Genomic DNA, 23,732 nt, shown 5'->3' on the forward strand with positions numbered 1-23,732 from the left:
TAGTGCAACAAGCTCAAGCACACGCTGCAGGGCTGGCTCTTCCTAGGGGTTTTCAGCACGCTTGTGTCCCATTCTTCCCCACAGCCCTGTGACAGTTACCTGGGAGCACTCCAGCACATGGCCTGGGCCTGAGTAGAATTGTTCCCCAATGTGACCATGAAAATGAATGTTTCTATTAATTTCTTGCACATAGTTTAAAAAATCAATAATAATAAAGACTCATTACAAATTTGAGAGCCAGTGATTTAAACAGTGATTCTAGGTTTTTAATAAAGCATAGTTGCAGACAACTACAATACAGTGCCAGCCAATATCGCTTTATACAAGCCCCCACCACAAATTCCTTTTTGAGTTTAAAGTCCAGAAAAAGTTTACAGTTACAGTTGAACTTGTATGCTTCCTTTGTCAGATAATAAATACTATATTGTCCTTTTGGTTTTCACTGCTAGGAAACCTAGTCTAAACTCACTTTCAAATCTTATGCCTGGTGTCTTAGAACTTCAGTTTCTAATGAGTCATTAGACAACTTAATTATTCCCTTATACATATTTTTTTCATTTTATTTTTATTTATTTATTTATTTTTTATTAGTTTCTGCTTTATAACAAAGTGAATCAGTTATACATATACATCTGTTCCCATATCTCTTCCCTCTAGTGTCTCCCTCCCTCCCACCCTCCCTATCCCACCCCTCCAGGCGGTCACAAAGCACTGAGCTGATCTCCCTGTGCTATGCGGCTGCTTCCCACTATCTATCTACCTTACGTTTGGTAGTGTATATATGCCCATGCCTCTCTCTCGCTTTGTCACATCCTTATACATAATTTTAAATATTCCACCTGAAACTCATTTGAAAGTAGGAACGCTAGAGGTAAAAATGGTGTTTAGTAAATTATTTGATAAATTGTTTTTGATAAATTCATTAGGCATAGACTCTACGTTCGATGTTTTATTTTCTTTCTTTTGTAGTAAACAGTGATAATGCTTTGCCAGTAGGTCTCAGAACAATGGTTGTTTATATACGTAAGTCTTTCCTTGTCACTCTGTCTTTATGTTACTTTGTGTACCCTTTTCTAATGAAATGTTTTATATTGAGATAATTGTGGATTCACATACACTTGTAAGAAATAATACAGAGATTTTATGTGCCCTTTACCCAGTCTTCCCCAATGGTCACCTCTTACAAAACTGTAATACAGTTTCAAAAGTGGGATGTTGACATTGATAAAGTCAAGATAATCCCTCTTGTTGCCACACCCATATCCCTTCTACCCTACCCACTCTTTAACCCCTGGCAGCCACTAATCTATTCTCCATTTCTATAATTTCATCATTTCAAGATTGTTGTACAAATGTAATCATACGGTAGGTGAAACATTTGAGGATTGGCTTTTCTCATTCAGCATTAATTATTTGGAGATTCTCCAGGGTTGTTATGTGAATCAAGAGTTTGTGCCTTTTGATTGCTGAGTCATATTCCATGGTATGGATACACCACAGTTTGTTGAATCATTCACCTATTTAGGATATCAGAGTTGTTTCTAGTTTGGGGCTATTACAAATAAAGGTGCTGTAAATATTCATGTATAGGTTTTTCTGTGAACATAAGTTTTCATTTCTTTGGGATATATGCCAAGGAATGCAGTTGCTGGTCATAAAGTATTGTGCATTAAGTTTTTTAAGAAATTGCCAAACTTTTACAGAGTGGCTGTATTATTTTACATTTCCATCAACAGTGTATAAGTGATCTAGTTTCTCCAACATCCTCAGGAGCATTTGATGTTGTCACTTTTTTGTTTTTTTTTAAGCCATTCTGATAGGTGTGTACAGATATCTCATTGTAGTTTTAGTCTATATTTCCCTGATGCTACCATACTTACTGTTTTTAGACTTTGGTCTTGGCATCAGGGTAATACTTCATAAAGTCAGTTTGAAAGTGTTCCCTCTTTTATTTTCTGGAGAAACTGTATAAAACTGTTGTTAATTCTTTAAATGTTTGGTAGAATTCTCCAGTAAAAACAGCTGGACCTGGAGTCTTTTTTTTTTTTTTTGGAGGTATTTTAACTATGAATTTAATTTTCTTAGTACTTGTAAGGCTATTCAAATATTGAGTGAGTTGAGGTAGTTTGTGTTTTTCAAGGAGTTGGTCCATTTCCTCTAAATCGTCAAATTTGTGTGTGTAGCATTGTTTGTGATAGCCCCTTATTATCCTTCTAATGTCTGCAGATCCCTGTTTCCTTCCTAACTGGTAATTTCTGTCTACTCTCTTTTTTGTCATTTTTGCTAGAGATTTGTCAATTTTATTGATCTTTTCAAAGAATCAGCTCCTTGTTTCATAGATTTTTCTACATTGTATTTTTGTTTTCATTTCTACTGATTTCTGGTATTATTTCCTGCCTTCTGCTCATTTGCAGTTTAGTTTCCTCTGTCTAGGTTCTTGAGGTGAGAACTTCAATTACTGATTTGAGACTTTTCCTCATTTCTAATGTAGTAGTGCTATGAATTTCCCTGTCATCACTGATATAGTTGTGTTCCACAAATTTTGATGTGTTTATTTTCATTTTTGTTTAGTTCATTTTTGTATTTTATTTCTCTTTAGACTTTCTCTTTGACCCATGACTTATGTAGAAGTGTGTTATTTAGTTTCCAAGCGTTCGGAAATTTTTAATTTGTTACAGTTTGTTTTATGGCTCATGATGTGGTCTATCTTGGAATATGTTCCATAGTCACTTAAAAAAGAATATTCTGGGGCTTCCCTGGTGGCGCAAGTGGTTGGGAGTCTGCCTGCCGATGCAGGGGACACGGGTTCGTGCCCGGGTCCGGGAGGGTCCCACGTGCCGCGGAGCAGCTGGGCCCGTGAGCCATGGCCGCTGGGCCTGCACGTCCGGAGCCTGTGCTCCACAACAGGAGAGGCCGCGGCAGTGGGAAGCCCACGTACCACAAAAAAAAAAAAAAATTCTGGTAAATACAGAGAAAAGGCCACGTGAAGACACCAGTGAGAAGGTATTACTCCATGATAGGACACATGTGATTAATTTCCTTCTTTATACATTTCTGTTTTTCATATTATAGTATTCAATGATCAAACGTTACACTGACCATTATTTTTTTAAAGTCACTGATATGCAAATTAAAAACCAAAAAAAACATTCAAAACGTTCATTTGCCACTGCTATCCTTTAATCCACTAAGAGAGCGCTAGTTTTACGTGTCGACTTCCTAAGGTATACTTATATAAAAGTTTTAGTGAGACAAAAAGCAATTTACATATGAAACTTTATTTACCTTTTGAGAAAAAAAAATTTTTTTGTCATTATCATTAAATAGAAAAAAATATATTCTGCTGAATGGAGTGTTCTATAAATGACAATTAGATCTTCCTAGTTGATGGTGTTATTGAGTTCTTCTATATCCTTGCTGATTTTCTGTTTGGTAGTTCTGTCAGTTGTTGTAATTTGTCAATTTCTTCTTACACTTTTATCGGTTTTTGTGTCTTTTGTAGCTCTGTTATTTGGTGCATATTTAGGATAAGTTTTCCTGGTTAATTGATTGATTCTTTTCATCATTATATAACATCTTTCTCTGTCTCTGGTAATTTTCTTTGTACCAAAGTCTACTTTATCAGATTTTAACATAGGCACTCTGCTTTCCCTTTTGAATGTTTGCATTTATGTGTTTATTGTATGTAATATATATGTATACCCATACTACCTATATTATTGTATATAACATACATACATACATATATATAGCATATAACTATATATATATATAACTACATGTATACACACACACATTCCCTTACTACCCATCTCATTACATTTGAAGTGAATTTCTTGTAGACAGCATGTTTAATCCAATCTGCCACTCTCTGTCTTTAAATTGTATATTTTAGCCATTAACATTTAATGTAATTATTGATATATGGGATCTTAAATCTCCCAATTTTTATTTTTTGTTTCTTATTCTCTCTGTTTTTTGTTTTCTTTTTTCTTTTTCCTGCCTTTCTCGGTTAATTGAATGAGTTTTGGAGTTCCATTTTTATTTATCTCATTTATTTTATTTATTTGTTTTCGAGTGTTTCTGTTTGTATAGTTTTTTAGTCATTGCTCTAAGTATGATGTTATATGTATGCATAAGTTATCACATTCTACTGGTGTTATTTTACCAGTTCAGTTATAGAATCTTTTATCTTCCTTTACATCCCCTTACTCTCCTTATTGATAATACAGTTGTTTTAAGTATTTCCTGTAAACACTTTGAGAACCACATCAGATAGTGTTATAATTTTTACTTCAACCATCCAAAATAACTTAGAAAACTCAAGAGGGGAAGAAAAGCCTAGTGTGTTTGTTCATACTTTTTACAGTGTTCTTTCTTCCTTCTGGATAATCTAAGATTCTTTTATTTATTTATTTTTTCTGTGTGGAGAGCTTTCTCTAACCATTCCTTAAGGCGAAGTCAGGTTGGAACAGAGTCTCTTAGTTTTTTTTCAACTGAGAATGTCTTCTCCCCCCTCATTCCTAAAGGATATTTTTGCTAGTTTTGGATTCTTGGTTGCCAGGTCTTTTTTTTCAGCATTTGAAATACATTGGGACACTTTTTTCTGGTGTTAATGATTTCTGATGAGAAATCTACTGTCACTCAAATTGCTTTTCTCTTACATGTAAGGTGTCATTTTTCTTGTGCTGATTTCAAGATTTTTTTCTGTGTCATTAGTTTTCAGAAGTTTGACTATAATTGTATTGGCATTTATTTGTTTGGGTTTACCTGCAAGAATTTTGCTCAGCTTCTTTAATCTATAGTTTTAAGCCTATTCTTTAATCTATAGGTTTTCAGCCATTATTTCTTTAAGTAACTTTTTAGTCCCACCCTCATTCTCTTCTTTAGAACTCCACAGACTTGAATGTTGCATATTTTATTGTAGTCTCACAGGTCCCTGAGACTGTTCTTTTCTTTCTAGTCTACTTTCTCTCTGCGATTTACATTGACTTGATTTCTACTGTTAACATCTTTCAGCTCACTGATTCTTTCCTCTCTCCATTCTGCTGCTGAATTCATCCACTATGCTTTTTCTTTTGACTATTTTGCTTTTTAGTTCTAATATCCCCACAGGATTCTTCTTTGTATCTTCCTTTTCTTTGCTGCAGCTTCCTGTTTTTTCATTTGTTTCAAGCATGTTTATAATTACTCATGAAACATTTTTATCATGACTGTTTTAAAGTCATTATCAGATCATCCTGACAGCTCTGTCATCTTAGTACTGGCATTTGTTGATTTTTTTTTTTTTTTTTTGGTTTTTTTTTCATTGTTTGATATTTTTTGGTTCTTGGTATGACAAGTGAAACATGAACAGTTTCATATTATGCTGTTATAGTTTATGCTTTATTTAAACTTTCTGTTTTAATTGGCTTTCTCTGACAGTCTTCCAACAAGGGCAGGGGGGCACTGCTGCCTCATTACTGTCAGGTGGAAGTACAAGTCCAGGGTCCCCACGGGGCCTCCACTGACACTGAGGTGGGGTTATTTTCATTTCTTCTGGTTGTTGGTGAGAGTCCTGCTCTTCTCTGAGCCTCCCCTGACACAGCCTAAGCATAGGCAGGGGAGAGTGTCTCTCCCTGCAGGGGATTGGAAGTTAGGTCTCTCCACATGGTCTTCACTAACACCACAGTGGGAGCCACTTGTTACTACCCAGCAGAGATACAAGTTCTGGCTCCCTTCTCTGACAGCTCCCACAGGGGTATTGGGGAGCCTTGTTATGGCCTTGTGAGGGCTAGAGTCTGGGTCTCCCTCTCAGCCTTTGCTAGTGTGGAGGGGACAGGCCCAGGTTTTTCTGTGGTTTGGCTGCAGTAGAGACATTTGCTGGGCTGCCCGCTTTCCTGTCCCTTTGGCTACAGAGAGCAGACTTTCGTCAGAGCTTTTCTGTCTCTGCCTGTTGGCATTTCCAGTTTCCCAGCTGCATCAGCTCCAAGTTAGGAAAATCCAGGAACTTGTTTCATGTCATTTCTCAGGTCCCTCGCTGGTCTGCCTTTTCTCTCCATTTTTCAGCGTCATCTTATGTTTGTCTTATCATGATGTCCAGGATTTTTGGTTGTACCCAGTGAGAAAAATAGGGAAAATATGTCTAATTTCTCAGAAGTAGAAGTGTTGCATGTACTTTTAAATAATACACTTAATTTAAGAAATATATCCTGCCCCCCATTAACTCAATTTAGGAGATCTTACTGAAGATTAATCTGCATGACTCAGAGTTCTCCCCTGGGTTATGTAGAGTCAGTAACCTAGTATTCCTTTTGATAGCAAAGTAATGGCAGAATGGTGGCCAGTCAAATCAGAGATGCCACTGATGGTGAGATACACCAATATTTCATTTATTTTTCAGAAAGAGAAAAGTACTTTGAAGAAACTAATATGCCATCCATATAGTAAGATGCATGCTGATTTCTCAGAGGTCAAAATATGGCAAGAGTTTGCTTCCTGGAACAGAATCAGTGTGGTAGTTATGTGGAAAGGCTTGCAGAGTGAAGTGCAAACAATAATGTATTAATGTTCAAACATGTTTTGTTTATTTGCCATGTTCAGTTTAACAAGTGGATGTTGGTCAGCTTACAAAAGCAAGCATTCCTTTTCTGAGAATGTTGACAAGACCCCTTAAACCCCAATTTGGTGGGTCTCTCTTCCTTGCAGAGATAAAGCTGCCTGCTTTGCTATTCAGAAGGGATTACAGGCATCACGTAGTGACATTAAGCTATTTAACCATAATGATATGGATGACCTGGAGCGACTATTGAAAGAACAAGAAATTGAAGATCAAAAGGTATGATTCTTAAAAAAATAAAAATAAATAAAAATAAAATAAAAATTTTAAAAAGGTGTGATTCTTTTGAAGAAAGTTACAGAGTTCTTTTGTACTTTCTAACTAGCTAAATTATAAGTGAAATGGTAATTTGTCATGAAAACTTGCCTGTGGATCACATTTGGACATTAAATAAGGGTGTTTCTGCTTATTAAATGTACTTCAGATTAGAGAGTCAAGCCTGATAGTAATTGCCTCATCATTGCCATAATTATATATGGCAAATTTGGGGGAAGGTTATCTAGGCAGCTTTCTAAAGGAGAGAAAGAAAAACAGCATGCATTTTGGGGGTGGAGGGATGTACACTCAACTCTACAGAAGTAACAACAGAACTCATTAGGGCATTAACAAGATGTATCTAGTGAATTCAAAATAGGCTTATTCATATCAGAATAAATCATGTATCAATTCACTGGAAGAAACTATGACAGCAGATCTTAATTTATGAATTTATGAACAAAGTGAAGACTCTTTCTCCCTACCCCAACCTCGTCCCAGATCTCTGAGCAGCTGCTCCCTGTGGGAAGCAGCTGCCTCAAGCATGGTTTCCTTCTACCTTGCAACCTATTTACACTTCTTCTCAAGCACCTGTGTAGTCCCTTGGGACAGGGAGGGAATTAGGCAGGTGGAACTTGCTCCTTGTTGTTCTGATAGAGAGTGGAACAGAGGAAACGTGTTCAAAGCATCGCTGTTAGTATTAGCATTTATTTGCCCCTGACAACATGCACAGAGAAGGTAGTTCTATGGTCTGTGGTTCTACATCAGGAACCACCGTGTGTGGATTGTACTGGGAACCCGTTCACCACATCCTTTGTCTCAAACACCACTTTCAAGTGGACTTTCGCAGTGTAACTCGTCCGTTACTAGAGTAACTAATAAAAATGCTCATCACATCCTTAATTTTGTGTTAATTTCCATTTTTCCAGATATTTGCATTATTCCTTTTGGATTCTATCATCTTTGTTGAGGTGATAGCCTAAGAGCAGCACTTCATGATCATACACATTCTTGTGATGAATATGCGTAGACTTCTGCTATTTTATGCTAGGTGTGCTATAGACAGTGTTTTATAATTACACAATTTACAAAAATCTATAGGGAAAATCTTAAAATTGAGACCATTCCACTGATTAATTCTTTCTACAGATTGTAAAAGGATGTCCCTTTTCCGATTCAGTAATGGAATGCTACCGTATTGAAAAACACTACCTTAGAAAGTGTGACCAATGAACCATTCTGCTGTAGAGTTATTTCGCCAAGTTAGCATTGTACAAATTTGGAAGACAACATATTAAAGTTCTGTGTGTGTGTTGTGTAAGATTTATAATCTGTGGAACTTTTTTTTAATGAATAACAAGAAATAAAGTTATCTTAAAATTTATTTCCATTTTATAGTTTTTACCTTTTTACTAGTTAATTTATACCACATATTCCTGCCAAGAGTAGGCTTTCTAAATTACTTTACATTTTGGTTTTTAGAAATAATTCTTTTTTAATTTTGTTTTCACAAAAATAATAAATGTTAAATTTTTTAGTATTTTGTACTTAGATGCTTATATTTCCTTTGAAAGTAAGTTAAATAATCTGAGTTTGGATCACACTCTTTTTGTCAGTTTCCCAACTAATGGGGTTCATATGTTTTTTCATTCCTTTTCTTATAGAGTTCTCTTATCCCATATTAATCCTTCTTAAAAAAAAAAAAAAGACAGTTGATAAAAACAGCAGTTCATAGAAGAAATGCAGATAACTGAGCAAATAGAAAATAATCTGACCTCACTAACAATTACAGAAATTAGGATAAGAGTTTTTGCCTGTCCAATTAGGGAAAACTTTTTATGGTAATAATCAGTGCCACACTGATGTATGTGAGGATACAAAGGGTCTTCCAAAAACTCTGAGGAGAGCTTCAGTTGGCACAGCCTTTCTAGAGGGTAAATGGGCAGGTATATTCTGGGATTCTTAAATATCCATACCCTCTGGAGTGCTATCTTTAGAAGAGAATCAGAAATGGTGTCAAAGATTGAAGGGTATTCACGTGATGTAAAAAAACAAAATGAGGGAAACAACCTAAATCCAACACTGTGGGAGCAGTTAAATAATTTACGGTATATCTACAAGGTGGAATATTAAATCTCCATTAAAATCATGGTTTAAATCATATTAAATAATGTGAAAATGTTCACAGCATAATATTTTAAAACCTCACGTCCTAGACCGATTGCAGTAAAATCCTGATTTGAACAAGGTAATTTACAAAGATACGTATTTACAAGAAAAAGTTACCAGTGTGCAGTGTAACGAGCTCATTTGTTAAATTCTTTTTTGTAATTTTCCATTTCCCAAGAATATTCCAAAAATAAAATATTCCTTCATTGAGTATTTTAAGATCATAAGAAAGATACTTTGTTTTTTAAAGGCAGGGAGAGGCGGGATGCCCCCATGTCCTCAGCTGTGACCTCCCAGCAGACCCACAGCCTTCAGGTTTGAGTTAGTGGCAGAGTGAAGATGACCAAGAATGATGTAAACTTTTGCATGCTTCAGCCGACACTTTTTTGAGCATTACATACAGCTGTGGGTTCTAAAATACCCCTTAAAGAATAGCTCTGATATTTGAGGTTCTAGTTGTTCATTAGAAGCTTAGAGGCAAGAAACCTTTGAGTAGAAAGGTGGCGGCAAACTCTGTGGAATTTTTTCAGTGCAGTGTACCTGAAACATCTACAAATTCAGCAGTGGGAGTGGTTTATTAGTGATATGACATCAGTGGGGTGTGGGAAGGTGTGTGTTACTTGAAAGAGTCCCTCTACTGCACCACCTTCGAACATCACTGGGTGAGGTCATAGTCCAGTTTTACTTGAACCAGTAGTGAGGAGTAAGGAAGGAAAAAGGTTTCATCTGTTTTTTGGTAAATAAGTGAGATCAGGGTTTGTCTGTTTTTTAACTTTTTATTAGGAAAATTTCTGGCACATTCAAAGGAAACAGTAGTATAATGAAGCCCCCTGTACCCTTCTCCCAGCTTTGTTTTCAATATTCTGCCATTCTTGTATCATCTGAACCTTCACCTAACTCCCCACTCAATCTCTGTGATGATGATGATTGTCATCATCATTAGAGTTCTTTTTATTTTAGGTAAAATTTACAGGCATTGAAATACATTAGTCCTAGTTATACAGTTTTGACCAGTTATACCCATGTAGCCCGGTATCATGGCCCCCATCATGACATAAAACGTCCCCATCTCCCCCAGAAAGTTCCCTTGGGTCCCTTCCCAGTCATTCTGGGCTTGGAAGGTTTTATTGTGTTTTAGTATTCTCAGTGTCTAAACAGTTCGTGTTTGTGTGTGAGGCCTCCTAGTTGACTGTGTGACCGGAAAACATGTCTGAGAGAAGAAAGCACTGTTTTTCATCTCAAAATAACAGGATCTCACACCTTGAGCTTGAAATTAATTTAGTTTGACTATCTATTTGTTGATTTATCTTGGTGAATAAATCTTGTAGGGTGAAAGTGCTAGAGAGCACATAACAGATTTTGTATTTGGAGTCACTGAAATTTAAAACTTCTATTTTTTTTTTCTTTCAAAGAATCCTCGCAAGGCTCGTGTAACTCGACGTTTCATTGTAGTCGAAGGGTTGTATATGAATACTGGAACTATTTGCCCTCTTCCAGAATTGGTGAGCAACCATGTTTATTTATTATTTTAGTATTCAGACTATTTGGCACTTAGGCCTTTTGTTTATGACCATTTTTAATGTATAATGTCTGCATTGCTTTGCTTAATAGGTATCATAAGCACATTCTGATCATACTAGGGAAGTAGATTAACATTAAATGCCAACGCTGACCTTTAAAGAGTAATCAAGACTGAGTTTTAGGGGCTTCCCTGGTGGTGCAGTGGTTGGGAGTCCGCCTGCCGATGCAGGGGACACGGGTTCGTGCCCCGGTCCGGGAAGATCCCACATACCATGGAGTGGCTAGGCCCATGAGCCATGGCCGCTGAGCCTGCGCATCCGGAGCCTGTGCTCCGCAACGGGAGAGGCCACAACAGTGGGAGGCCCGCGTACCGCCAAAAAAAAAAAAAAGACTGAGTTTTATAAAACCAACTTTATTGAGGTATAATTGACACAAAATAAAATATACTCACTTTAAGTGTATAGTTTGATAAGTTTTGACAGATGTATACTCCCCTATCACCACCACCACAGTCAAGATATAGAACATTTCTGTTACTCCAGAAGTCCCTCATGCCCCTTTGTAATCAATCCCCCATTCCTGGCCGCAAGCCACTGTTGATCTGCTTTCTGTTCCTGTAGTTTTGCTTTTTGTAGAATTTCATATAAATGAAATCATATAATATGTACTTTTTAAAACTCAGCTTTTTAAAAGGGGATACAGTACACTGTCTTTAGAAACCATGACTATTGAGATTTTTTTTTTTTAGGTGAAATTCACATAACATAAAACTAGCCATTTTAGAGTGTAGAGTTCAGTGGCATTTAGTACGTGCACAGTGTTGTGCACTCATCAACTAGCTAGTTGTAAAACCTTTTTGTCACTCCCAGAGAAGACCCAGTACCCATTAAGCAATCACTCTGCATTTTTCCTTGCCCCTAGCCCCCAGCAGTCTGCTTCCTGTCTATATGGATTTACCTATTCTGAGTATTTCTGATAAATGGAATCATATAATATATGACTATGGCTTCACTCACTTATAATGTTTTCATCATTTATCCAATTTGTGGCATCATTTATCAGTACTTCATTCCTCTTTTTTTTTCTTTTTTTCTTTTAATTTATTTATTTTTGGCTGCGTTGGGTCTTCGTTGCTGTGCGCGGGCTTTCTCTAGTTTTGGCTAGCAGGGGCTACTCTTCGCTTCATTCCTTTTTAAAGCTAAGTAATATTCCATTGTGTGGGTATATCACATTTTGGTTTTTTTGTTAACAGATATTTGGATTGTTTCACCTTTTGGCATTTGTGAATAGTGCTGCTGTGAACATTCATGTACAAGTATTTGTTTGAATCCCTGTTTTCAACTCTTTCGTGTATGTGCCTAGCAACGTAATTGCTGGATCATGTGGTAATTCTATTTTTAACTTATTGAGGAACTGCCATACTGTTTTCCACAGTGGCTTGTACCATTTTACATTCCCACCAGCAATGGAGGAGGGTTCCAGTTTCTCCACATCCTTACCAATGTATACTTTTTTTTTTTTAATTTTTGCCATTCTAGTAGGTGTGAAGTATATTTGCATTTCGTAAATGGCTAATAATGTTGAGCCACTTTTCTTGTGTTGGCCATTTGTATATCTTTGGAGAAATGTCTGTAGAAGTCCTTTGTCCATTTTTAAACTGGGTTATCTTTTTGTAAAGTTCTTTATGTATTCTGGGTACTAGACCCTTATCAGGTACGTGATTTGCAAATATTTTCTCTCATTCTATAGGTTGTCTTTTCATTTCTTTGATAGTGTCCTTTGATGCACGAAAGTTTTTAATATTGGCAAAGTCCAATTTATCTAGTTTTTTGTTGTTGCTTGTGCTTTTAGTGTCATATCTAAGAAATACATTGCCAAATCCAGGGTATGAAGATACACCCCTCTGTTTTCTTCTGAGATTTTTATAGTTTTAGCTCTTATTTTAGGTCCTTGATCCACTTTGACTTAATTTTTATATATTCTGTGAGAGAGGGATTCAGCTTCATTCTTTTGCATGTGGTTATCCATTTGTCCCTGTACCATTTGTTGAAGAAACTATTGTTTTCCCATTGAATGATCTTGGCACCCTTGTCGAAGTCAATTGACTGTAGGTATATGGGTTTATTTCTGGACTCTCAGTTCTATTCCATTTGTCTATATGTCTAGCCTTATGCCAGTACCATGCTTAAGTACTTAATTCGTGTAGCTTTGTGGTAAACTTTGAAATCAAGACGTGAGTTCTCCATTTTTGTTCATTTTCAAGATTATTTTGGTTATTTGGCGTCCCTTGAAATTCCATTTGAATGTTAGGATCAGCTTTTCCATTTCTGTAAAAAATGACATTGAGATTTTTTATAGGGATTATAGTGAATATTTAGATTGCTCTGGGAAGTACTGCCGTCGTAATGATACTAAGTCTTCTCATTGATGAACGTGGAATGTATTTCCATTTATTTCAGTTTTCTTCAGTTTCTTTCAGTATTGTTTGTGGTTTTTACTGTAAAGTCTTGTACCTCTTTGGTTAAATTTATTCCTAAGTATTTTATTCTTTTTGATGCTATTATAGATGGACTTGTTTTCTTAATTTCCTTTTTGGATTGTTCACTACTAATTATAGAAATACAGATGACTTTTGTATATTGATCTTGCATCGTTCAACTTTTGCTGAACTTGTTTATTAGCTGAAACAGTATTTTTGTGGATCTTATTCTGTATATAAGATCTTGTCATCTGTGAATAGAGCTAGTTTTGCTTCTTCCTTTCCAAGGATGGATGCTTTTCTTTTTTTTTCTTGCCTGATTGCTCTGGCTAGAACTTCCAGTACAGTGCTGACTAGAAGTGACAAGAGTGAGTGTCCTTGTGTCATTCCTGCTCTTTAAGGGGAAAGCTTTCAGGCCATCACCATTGAGTATGATTTTAGCTGTGGGTTTTCCATAAATGCCCTTTATCAAGTTGAGGAAGTTCCCTCCTATTTCTTATTTGTTGAATGCTTCTCTCATGAGAGATTTGGGTTTTGTCAGGTGCTTTTTCTGCACCAGTTGAGTTAATCATGTCGTTATCCTTCATTCTATTAATATGATGTATTACACTGATTTTCCTGTAATAAACCACCATTACATTTGACCATTAAAATCTGAATCTATGAGTCCATCAATTGAATAGGGATTCAAAATAAAGGCTTCATATCTTATTTTTTTAGTTTTTCATTATTTCTTGAGGAAATCTAGGTACATCCTAAATGTCAATAAAAGAGATGATTTGTTTTGCTCTCCTTCCTTTTGTGAGTGTCAAAGACTGATAGAATAATGTAGGAGAGATAGTCGGCCACAAGATACTAGAACTGTATGTTACGGGGTACAATAATAAAGCAGTACTGATGGGCAAATATACAGCCAATGAAACAAAATGTAAAGTGTAGGAACAGATCAAGTACCTAAAGTACTGAGTGTGTAAAATTAGAGGATACAAATTAGGGTTTGACAAAAAGATTCCTGTTTTGTTTTACTTGTCTATTTGTGTTCCAGTACTGTGATAATATTATTAAATATTTTCTAAAACATGGTTTTTAGAAACTATCTCACTCATATAATACCTCATATTAATGGATGGGAAAGAATCAGTATTGAGAAGATGTAATTCTCCCCAAATTAGTTTGTTCATTGTTAATGAAAATTCAGCTAAAAACCCAGTGAGGACCCGTCTCCCAATTTGATGTTGATTCACAAGATTAGCCTGTAAGATCCTGATGGTTAAAAAATAAATTATCAGACTCATGATATGAGACATAAACCCATCTTACATATTTCTGTGCATTATTTCTATAGTTTCAGTGGAAAAAATCATAGTAATTAAACATTTAATAATTAAAATTATGATTCTGGCACAAGAGAAGATTACATGAGTCATGGAAAGATTTATGAGCCCAACTTTTCATGTTATATATATAAAAATTTAGTGGTTGATAATCACTGTATTTTAATTCAGCTGTGAAACTTATCACATACATATCATAAAGGGGTAAATCAATTAAACACTAGGGGGAAAAATCTGTACATATGTTCAGCCTCCCAATGTATAAACTAAAAAATTTATGAAATAATTAGAAGAACATATAGATAAATATGCATCTAAACCTTAGTTGGGAAAGGACTTTCTTATAAGCCAGATAGCAAAGGGGAAAAAAAAAGATTAAAAAACATATTAATGAAAACTTTTTCTGGATTAAAAAAATGAATCTAAATTGGAACAGTGCCTCTGAGGGAAGAATATTTACAACATTTCCCTAGGAGTTTTTATGTATAATCAGACCAGTATTTAGATTACATGTCTGTACTCATAATGTCTTAACAGTTCCTTCTTTAAAAATTGGCATTGTGCTGTCTGTATTACTGAGTTAAATTGAATCATTTTAGAGCATCTAAAGTACAGTTATTTTTCATTATTCATTGTAGTTATGTTCTATAAAGTGTGTGTGTATATGTGTGTGTGTGTGTGTGTGTGTGTGTATATATATTTATGTACTATAAACCTGCTGCAGATACTGAATTACCAAATACTGAACTTTTGCTCCTAGGGCAAATACAGAGTTAGTTTTCTTCAAGCCTCTAGTCACAACATTTTCATCAGTCACTCAATACGTAACGTTGTTTTATATGTGTTTCTGTTTAAAGACACATTATTTAATATATATCGTTGATTTATTCATACTGAACTCACAGCCAACAGTACTATAACTCAGGCCTGAATGAAGCTTATGTAACACACACATTTTTTCCATAAGGCACATCACAGCCTTCTTGCACTTAGGGACTCTAGGCCGAACTTTAGCACTGTGCTTGGGGGCCATTTTAAACAACAAAATCACAAAGAAAAGCACAGAATGCGAAAAATTTGGCAGTAAACAGAATGTGAAAAGGACACTTGTTTGCAGTATAAGCTGAAGCAGTAGCCTGTTAACTCAGATGGGAAGGTGCATTTCAGGTGACTCAAAGTTTTTCACCACCCTGCAGATATGCCCTAAGTATTGATTTGAAGGTTACAAATAAATTTTAGCAAGTAGGCAGATTCACAAATATGAATTTTATGAATTTTCAGTATTTTAAAGTTGTGTTTATTTACCACTTAGGTTAAGTTAAAATACAAATATAAAGCAAGGATCTTTCTGGAGGAAAGCCTTTCTTTTGGAGTCCTGGGGGAGCATGGCCGAGGAGTCACTGAACACTTTGGAATCGATGTAAGCTCTCCTTTTTTGGAACATTCCCTCGTATAGTAACCATGCACTTCCGTCTGGCTGGGCAGGTTTCATGGGCACAAGACAGTGTTCCTCATCGATGTGCAGGGTTTAGCTTTGGTGTCTGTCACTTCACTGAGCCCACAGAGGATTAGGTCAGCCAGACCAGGGTCCCTATCTTCCCTTGGAACTCAGTGGCTAATCATTAGAATACCATGTTCTGTTTACACGGTAACATTTGATCCCAGCTTTCAGTGTTTCTTCTCTAGAAACAGTTAAATTTGCCTTCCATTTTTCCTTTAAAATCAGTAAGAATTCTCTAAGTTGTCCTTTAGAAAGTATCAAAGCAGTGAAAAGATGTTCTTTCTAATATTTAAAATTCTATATTGTTATTTGTGTGTATGGGGGTGATTTATATTTATATATATAATAGAAATACCACCAGCATGGATTCACAAAGCCGCTCAAGGTCCCAGACAACTGGAGTGAGTTTTTCATTGTTTCTTTTGCTGAAAGGAAATGAGCCTCAACTAGCCCCACTCTTAGTGGGTTTTGCTCCTAGAGCCTCGGAGAGGAACAGTGTGGGCCCATCTGCAGAACCTGTCCTCACGCACCACTGTGTCACCTGTCCTTACCCACTGCTGTGTGGTTGATGTGAAGGAAACTTTTCTCCAAATCTCGTGCATAAAAGTTTTGCAACTTGTGTTAAAATGTTGAACTATAAAAGATAAACTCACCTTAGATTATTTGCATCCCTCTACCCATACAGACCTAGAGAAAAATGTAGAGCAGAATGAATATCACACCAAGTTGACTGAAGCATACTCTTCAAAGACAAGCTAACATTTGGCAATGAAATGCACTGAAGAATTTAAGATAAATGGAAATGTAATTCAAGTAAAATTTACACCAGAGCAATTTTTAAGCATGAAAATTTTAAAGAAGGAAAAAGCACTATCTAATTTCACTGTTCTAGTTTTCTCACTGCTTCCAGCAGTTGTCTCAGAGGTAGTATTTATAATGGCTTGAGTAAGAGTGCAGAATATATGAACCTTACTTGGACCCTAATTCAAACAAATACTGTGAAAAACAAGCTTTGTGAGACAGAGATATTTGAACACTCAGTATTTGATATTAAGAAATTTTTCATTTTTTAAGTGTGGTAATGTTTTTGAAAGAGTGCATATCTTTTAGAAATGCACACTGAAATATTTATAGATGAAAACATATAAAGTCTGAGATATGCTCCAAAGAAATGAAGAGGGCAGTAGGGGGCTTATACATGGAACGGGATTGTCCGTAAGTTGATAATTATTGAATCTGCTGATGGGAATTCTTTATACTTTTGTATATGTTTGAAATTTTTCATAATGAAAGGTTAAAAAAAAAGAAGAGTGCACAGGTTTCCTTGTTGGATCTGTGGAACACTTGGAAAAACACAAGATGTGATCTGACCAGTCATTATTATGGCCATCAGTGAGTAATTACAGAATGGCTACTGTATGCAGGATGGAACTTGGTGCTGGGGGCTGGAGCAGAAGGTGAGGACCAAAGGAGTGCTGAGCAGTTGAGGAGGTAGTGGGTACTCAGGAGCCCAGTGGGCACATTAGGTTCATCCACTGCCCAGTTGGTCCATTTTGGTCAGAGCCCACGATGGCCCATTGCCATCATGTTTGGATAAATTGATTTCATTTTTGAAAAGGTGGAAAAGGTAAATGGAATGTAGTACTTGTTCCAAAGTGTTCAAAACCCTGATAGATTTCTTTTTATTTCTTTCAAGTACCTTCTATGGAGAAGGCCAGCTGAGACCACTGTTTTAGCAAGGAAATGATCTTATCTTGTACCTCTGAATATGTTTCGTTTCAAACAACTTTAGATTTCATCTTTTATCTGTCTCTTCCACTGTGAATAAATTGTCGAATGATGGAATGGCAAAAAAGTATAAAGTGAGACATCTTCAGAGGTGGGCTGTGAAACATCGGTCCTTTTAACGATTGATTTTGTATGACTTACCCTTTACTTTCAAGGAGGTAGTTTGAATCCAGATGTTGACATGATTAGTGCTGAAATTTTGTCTCTAGGATTGACATTGGCCTTTTTTTTTACCCCCTCCTTTTCTTTAAATTGAGAAATAACTCCCGCTGTCCCTCTTTTCTGACAGATTGATGATATTGATCTTATTAGTGCCAACATGGAGAATTCACTTGCTTCTATTGGGGGTTTCTGCTGTGGCAGGTCTTTCGTAATTGACCATCAGGTGGGTTCTTTTTAAAAACAGAAGCAAAAACTGAAACCTGTTGCTCCATTGGTCAACTAAAAATGTAACCGCTATTACAGAATTTCATTCTAACTTAGTTTGTCACACAATTTTAATTTAGAAGTAGATTTGTTAAAGAATCATTCAAAATATTTACATTTAGAAATTATCTCCCTTTCTAAAAAAGTTTTGGTTTTGTTACATAACTTCTGTACATGCCTGGGTCTTACCACCTCACCATTTGTACGTGCTGTTTGATAGGGAGCGCAGAGATTTGGTGCCTTTAGTTTTTTTAGCCAAAGAAAAACAAAGACAAAAAAAAGTGTTTATGTTTTATAACTTGTGTGTTTCTTCTCAGCGACTTTCCGGCCAGGGATACTGCTTTTCAGCTTCATTACCTCCCCTCTTAGCTGCTGCTGCAATTGAGGCCCTCAACATCATGGAAGAAAATCCAGGTATAACCTTTAAACACAGGAAATCAAAGATATTTCAAGTCATGTTAGCCATGCTGCTGGTTTGCCTTTTTGGAGAAAATAGCTGGAGGAAATGATTTCCCAGACAAAGCTCTGGCTCTGAATTACATTATCTGGCAATTTATGGGAAAAATGATGGTGAAAAAGTTGTCTCTGCCTCAGGGTTTCAGGTTAGAGCTTCTCTCGTGTTTCTGGAGATGAAGCCAGAGCCAAAGCAAAGCTCGCTCCCTTGGTGGGCAGAGATGCCAGAAAAAGGAGGGACTAGCTCTGGGTCAGTCATCATTTAGTTTATCAGGTTTTTTTGAGAAATTAGCTGAAGTATGCTAATTTTTGGTACTTATAATTTTATAACTGTTACCTAGTTTTCCTCATCAGCCTTTGATTCATGAGTTGGTGCTGAGGCCATACAGGTTTACCAACTATTAAAGCTTGCTTAATGGGCAGTCGACTCAATTTAAAATGTGGTTTTGGGCTGTGATAGCGCCTCCTCACCAAAGGCTAAAAGGAAAATGGAAAAGCAGGCCTGGTGTTTGTAATTTTAAATTTTATAAATTTCTAAAGATTCAGCATTGGTTTTAATTCAGAGAATCAGTAAAAGTGAGTGTTTCTGTGTGCACATTCATATACTTGCTTGTCAGAGACCCTGCCACTCCTGTCTCCTCCGATATTTCAGTTTGTGGATTTTCCTTAAAAGAAAGTGAAAATATCAAGAAGAGATCATAAACATTACTGCAGTGTCTATTTTTTTCCCAAATTGTTTAGGGTCCAGAAATATTTAATATATTTGTACCCTTTTGTTCTTGGCCAGATAATTTATAGTATCTTAATAATAACAAGAGCCATTGTTTTGTTGTAGAAAACCTCATCCCAGATTTTGCTGAAAGTTGGGTGAGTAGGTGCCAGCTAGTATATGCCACAGATGGTAGTTGGGGACCTTCAGAGGAGTTACTGGCTGTCTATTTGTGTGTAATTAGTGGGCAGAAGGATTTGCTGCATTTTAAATTGATGAACTGGATCTTTAAAAACATTTTTAGATTAGTATATGCAATCTTCCAAATGTACTATCAAATGTATTTGTTTCCTTCAGGTATTTTTGCAGTGTTGAAGGAAAAGTGCAAACGAATTCATAAAGCTTTACAAGGGTGAGTTTTCTATATTTTCAACCAACTCAAAAGTTTATCTGCACAACATTTAAACAACTTGTGAAAAATTTTGAACGTCACCTCTTTGGTTTTCAGTGCATTTAATAGGCTTGAGTCAGTTTGTCTAAATTGCAGCTAAGAAACCAAAAACACAGTTCATTCAAATTTGTCTCTGTGTGTGAAACCAGAGCATCCATTTTGTCATTGTTTTAAAAAATCATAACTTTGTTTTTCTAAAAATGATACAAGCTCATTGGTGAAATATTACAGCAGTACAGAAGGTAACAAAGATGAAAAAAAATAACACAACATGCTGCCACCAGAAATAACCAGCATAAACACTGGAGAATTTCCACACATCTGTAAGGGTAAAAGGATGACAGTGGGTTCATACTGTCCATGCTGCTTTTTAGAAAATTACTGATTTATTTTAAGTTACCTCAAGAAAAAGAAACAAGTGAAATCGAAGTGAACCTTATGAGTGTTCTGTTTACTTTCGTTTTAACTACGCAAGAGTAGTTCTTTAAGATTCCTCTAGAATTGAGAAAAAAATTGAGGCTAGTGACATCTTCAGGCAGATTTCTTATCTTACAGAAAATGATCTCCCCTTGCCTGTGGTTCCTTTTTGCCTTTCCAAGTTGAAACCTGCCTTCTCAGTCATGGAAGTCCTGTCCCTATTGCCAGATATGGAAACTAGAAACTTTTCTAAAAAGGACAGTTAATAAATAAGCAGGTCACAGATGTTCCAGATAAAGTAGGGGGAGAAATAATTGAAGTCTGGGTCTGACTTTCTGATCCTAACAAAAGTCCTTGCATGATTTATGGTAGAGAGATATTATTGTTTCCAGTTACATTGGCTTATGAAATATTAATAAACCAGTTCAGCCTAGCACATTGGAGTCACTGTCAATTCATAACACCTACCTCAGATGCCCTTTATTCTATGAGTGTTAATTTGTTTATTTTTCAAGTCCAATCCTCTACTTTTCCCAGCCCTTTCACACTTTTTCTTCTCTCCAAAATCCCTAACCCTCTGTCTCACTCCACCCACTTTGAGCTGACAGCCTTGCCTCATGCTGTCACTTGGGAACTCCCTCATTTTCCCTCACAAACCTGCACACCTGCGGGTATCCGAACCAGTCTTTCCCTCGTGTTATAGCCAAAGAAACGTTCCTCCATCCGTCACAGCTCTTCTTTCTTAAGGACCGAGTGCCTTCGGGTGTCTCCTCTCCTTTCTCTTCAGTCTCTCCCCTTTCCTGAGTCATTTGATTAGCATTCAAGTACACTCTGCCCTATCTTGTCTTAAATTCTTCTCTCCTGTCACCCCACACTCCCCTCTAGCAACTAGCCCATTGCTCTGCTTCTCTTTGTAGCCAGTCTTTTTCCAGAGTTGTTTGTGCCCTCTCCATATCCTCACCTCTCATGTACACTTGAAACTACTGAAACCCACCTCTACTCCTGCACTTTACCCAGAATGTTCCTGTGACTACCGAGGGATGACGGTATTTTCTGATGTTAAAACATCCTTGCATTCCTGAGAAAGTCCCTCCTTGATTACAGTATATTTTTCTGCACTGTTAGTTAGAATTTTGAATTTTTATATCCACATTTATAATTTAAATGGGCCTATAATCTTTTGTTACAGCAACCTTACATAACCTACGAATCAATGTGTGGTAGCCTCAATAAAGTTTTGAGCAGTTTTTCCACTTCCCTGCGTTATGGAACCATTGTATAAGACCAGGCTTGATTATTTGTTTCTTCAAAGTTGAGCAGGACTCCTCTGTAAGACTCTCTAGACTTGGGGCCTTTGGGCTGGGCATAGTCTGTGATTATCTCTCTTGTGTCTGTATTATTTCCCCTTTTTATTTTCTGTTTCTGTCGTTTTCATTCTTATGATAATCTTTCCAGGATTTTGCCCAGCACGTTTTTTTAAGTTTGATTTTGTTTTTTACTCATATTTTGTCTTCTCTGATTGATTTTCTTTCCTTATTTCTCTACTTTCTTGTTTCATTGAATTGTGTTTTTTTACTCTTTCTTAGCTTTTTACATTTAGGTTATTGGTGTTATTTTCTAATAATTATCTTAAGGATAAACATTTCAAAGGCAGTAAGTATTTTCAGTGTTCAGTTCTAAGTAATTTTTTTTAGTCTCCTCTAATCAGTGATTTGCTTCTCTCATCTCTGAGGTTGCATTTGGGAGAGGAAGTCAGTGGCCTATGCTACTTTGGGTCCTTGCTGGAATCTTGAAGAGCCCCTAAATTCTAACAGATAATTATTCATGTCCAGCGCTTTCCCCACACTAAGCACATGATGGAGACCACGTCTGAATTGTTGATTGTTCTATCCCTAGGACCTAGACCAGTGTTTAGTATTTCCATTTGGTAAAATGGGTAAAATAATATGGTAAATAATGTGCTCTCCAGAAATGTTTTTTTTAAGTATAACAGGCTCTGAAACACAGCTTCTAACTTTCTAAACTCAAGTTATAATTCTCTGTCCATTTGGTTTTAGTTAAACTTTAATGTGACATTCAGCATCCAGGCAGCCAGAAAGAGGGCATTTTGTTTCATTCCTTCTCTCACCAACTTGCTCCACCTAACATGTGAGATGAGCCCATTTGATCAAATAATAAGCTCGATTGGGCTTATAGGTGCCTTGTTTGTATCAAGGAAAATCCAGGCCATTTAATTCATATGAAATGCAATTTGAAAAGTGATTTTTTAAGTTCTCCCTGAGAGTACATGACCTAAAACAATTAATACTTCTTTGTGTACAAGTTTAACACATTCAAAATTCACCTAGGAAATGGGTTTTGAAAGCATATTTCTTATTTTTTACAGTATTAAAACAACTGATCTATAAGGTTTCCCCATATTCCCGAAGCCCTGGAGTCTAAGATTCCATGATTCAAATCTGCAGCCTGATTTATTGAGAGATCCTAATGTGATGCATTACATTTAAAGAAAGTAGATACAGGGCTTCCCTGGTGGTGCAGTGCTTGAGAGTCCGCCTGCCGATGCAGGGGACACGGGTTCGTGCCCCGGTCCGGGAGGATCCCACATGCTGCGGAGCACTGGGCCCATGAGCCATGGCCGCTGAGCCTGCGCGTCCGAAGCCTGTGCTCCGCAACGGGAGAGGCCACAACAGTGAGAGGCCCACGTACCGCAAAAAAAAAAAAAAAAAAAAAAAAATAGACACAAATTAATGATGTTCAAGGGTGGTTTGAAAGGCAGGTGAGCTTAGCTTCCTCACTTCGTGTGATACTCGGGGCACAGGTAGTCATTCAGTAAAAGCTTGTTGAGTCCTAAACATATTTGAAGAATCGAATATGCTAGCAAGTGCTTTTTGTGCTCATTTCATTCTAAAGGAAAAGCAAATCTTTCCAGGTAGAGCAGACTAAATGAAAGCCATTTAAAATGTTTAGCCCAATTTCACATAGACATGTATCACTATTTTTGTCTTAGGAGATAGGTCAGAAATCAAACCATACCTGGCTAAATTATATGGCCTACAGTTCTCATAACACTGCAATAATCATTTGAAAATGCAGGCTTTCACCCCTAAAGAAATCTTCCTTCCTTCCTGAGAAACAGCAGATTTCTGTGCTGTTAATCCTAAGAGAGAAGAAAATAATTGTAATTCAAGAAAAATTTAAAATTAAACATGTACACAAGAAGACAGCTTTACAACCTAAATATATTGTTGGTGATCAAAGTATAAAATTTTAGTGTCAGAAATCATCCCTTTAGTTTATAAAAGACAAGATATAAGCTAAAGATTTAGAAAATAAGGAAGCAGCATTACCAATTATAATATGTTATCCGTGGAGGAAACAGAGGTAATAGGAAATGATGGTGCAGACACTTCCCTAAAGCGGGTGGTGAGGGAGGCCCCCAGAGGAGTGGCCCTGGCCCTGGCCCTGGGACCGGGCGTGTCTGGCGCTAGCCGTGCAAGAACAGGAGAGAGCAGGTGAGGAGAGGAAGCGACAGGGCAGAGGCCCAAGGCTGAGTGGGCATGCAAGGGGCCCCTTGAGGAGGAGGTGGCCCCAGCCAAGGTGAGTGAGGCACGTAGACCGCGTCTGGTGG

At 36.7% G+C, this 23,732-nt stretch overlaps 1 protein-coding gene across 4 annotated transcripts in view; it reads left to right on the top strand.

The window, feature by feature from the left end:
• Positions 1-23,732, top strand: part of SPTLC1 (serine palmitoyltransferase long chain base subunit 1) — a gene marked incomplete at both ends in the record, with an annotated part of 62,349 nt that overhangs the window by 33,166 nt on the left and 5,451 nt on the right. For 3 of the 4 annotated variants that reach the window (XM_079706497.1, XM_079706496.1, XM_079706498.1), the window contains 6 exons: positions 6,688-6,817; positions 10,435-10,524; positions 15,669-15,776; positions 17,935-18,030; positions 18,389-18,485; positions 19,591-19,645. In XM_079706497.1, the coding sequence (XP_079562623.1) occupies positions 6,688-6,817; positions 10,435-10,524; positions 15,669-15,776; positions 17,935-18,030; positions 18,389-18,485; positions 19,591-19,645 (576 nt within the window). The remainder of the gene's footprint in view (positions 1-6,687; positions 6,818-10,434; positions 10,525-15,668; positions 15,777-17,934; positions 18,031-18,388; positions 18,486-19,590; positions 19,646-23,732) is intronic. The other variant, XM_079706499.1, reaches the window with a different exon arrangement.

Source organism: Hyperoodon ampullatus (assembly GCF_949752795.1).
Source record: "Hyperoodon ampullatus genome assembly, chromosome: 6".
Classification (NCBI taxonomy): Eukaryota; Metazoa; Chordata; class Mammalia; order Artiodactyla; family Ziphiidae; genus Hyperoodon; species Hyperoodon ampullatus.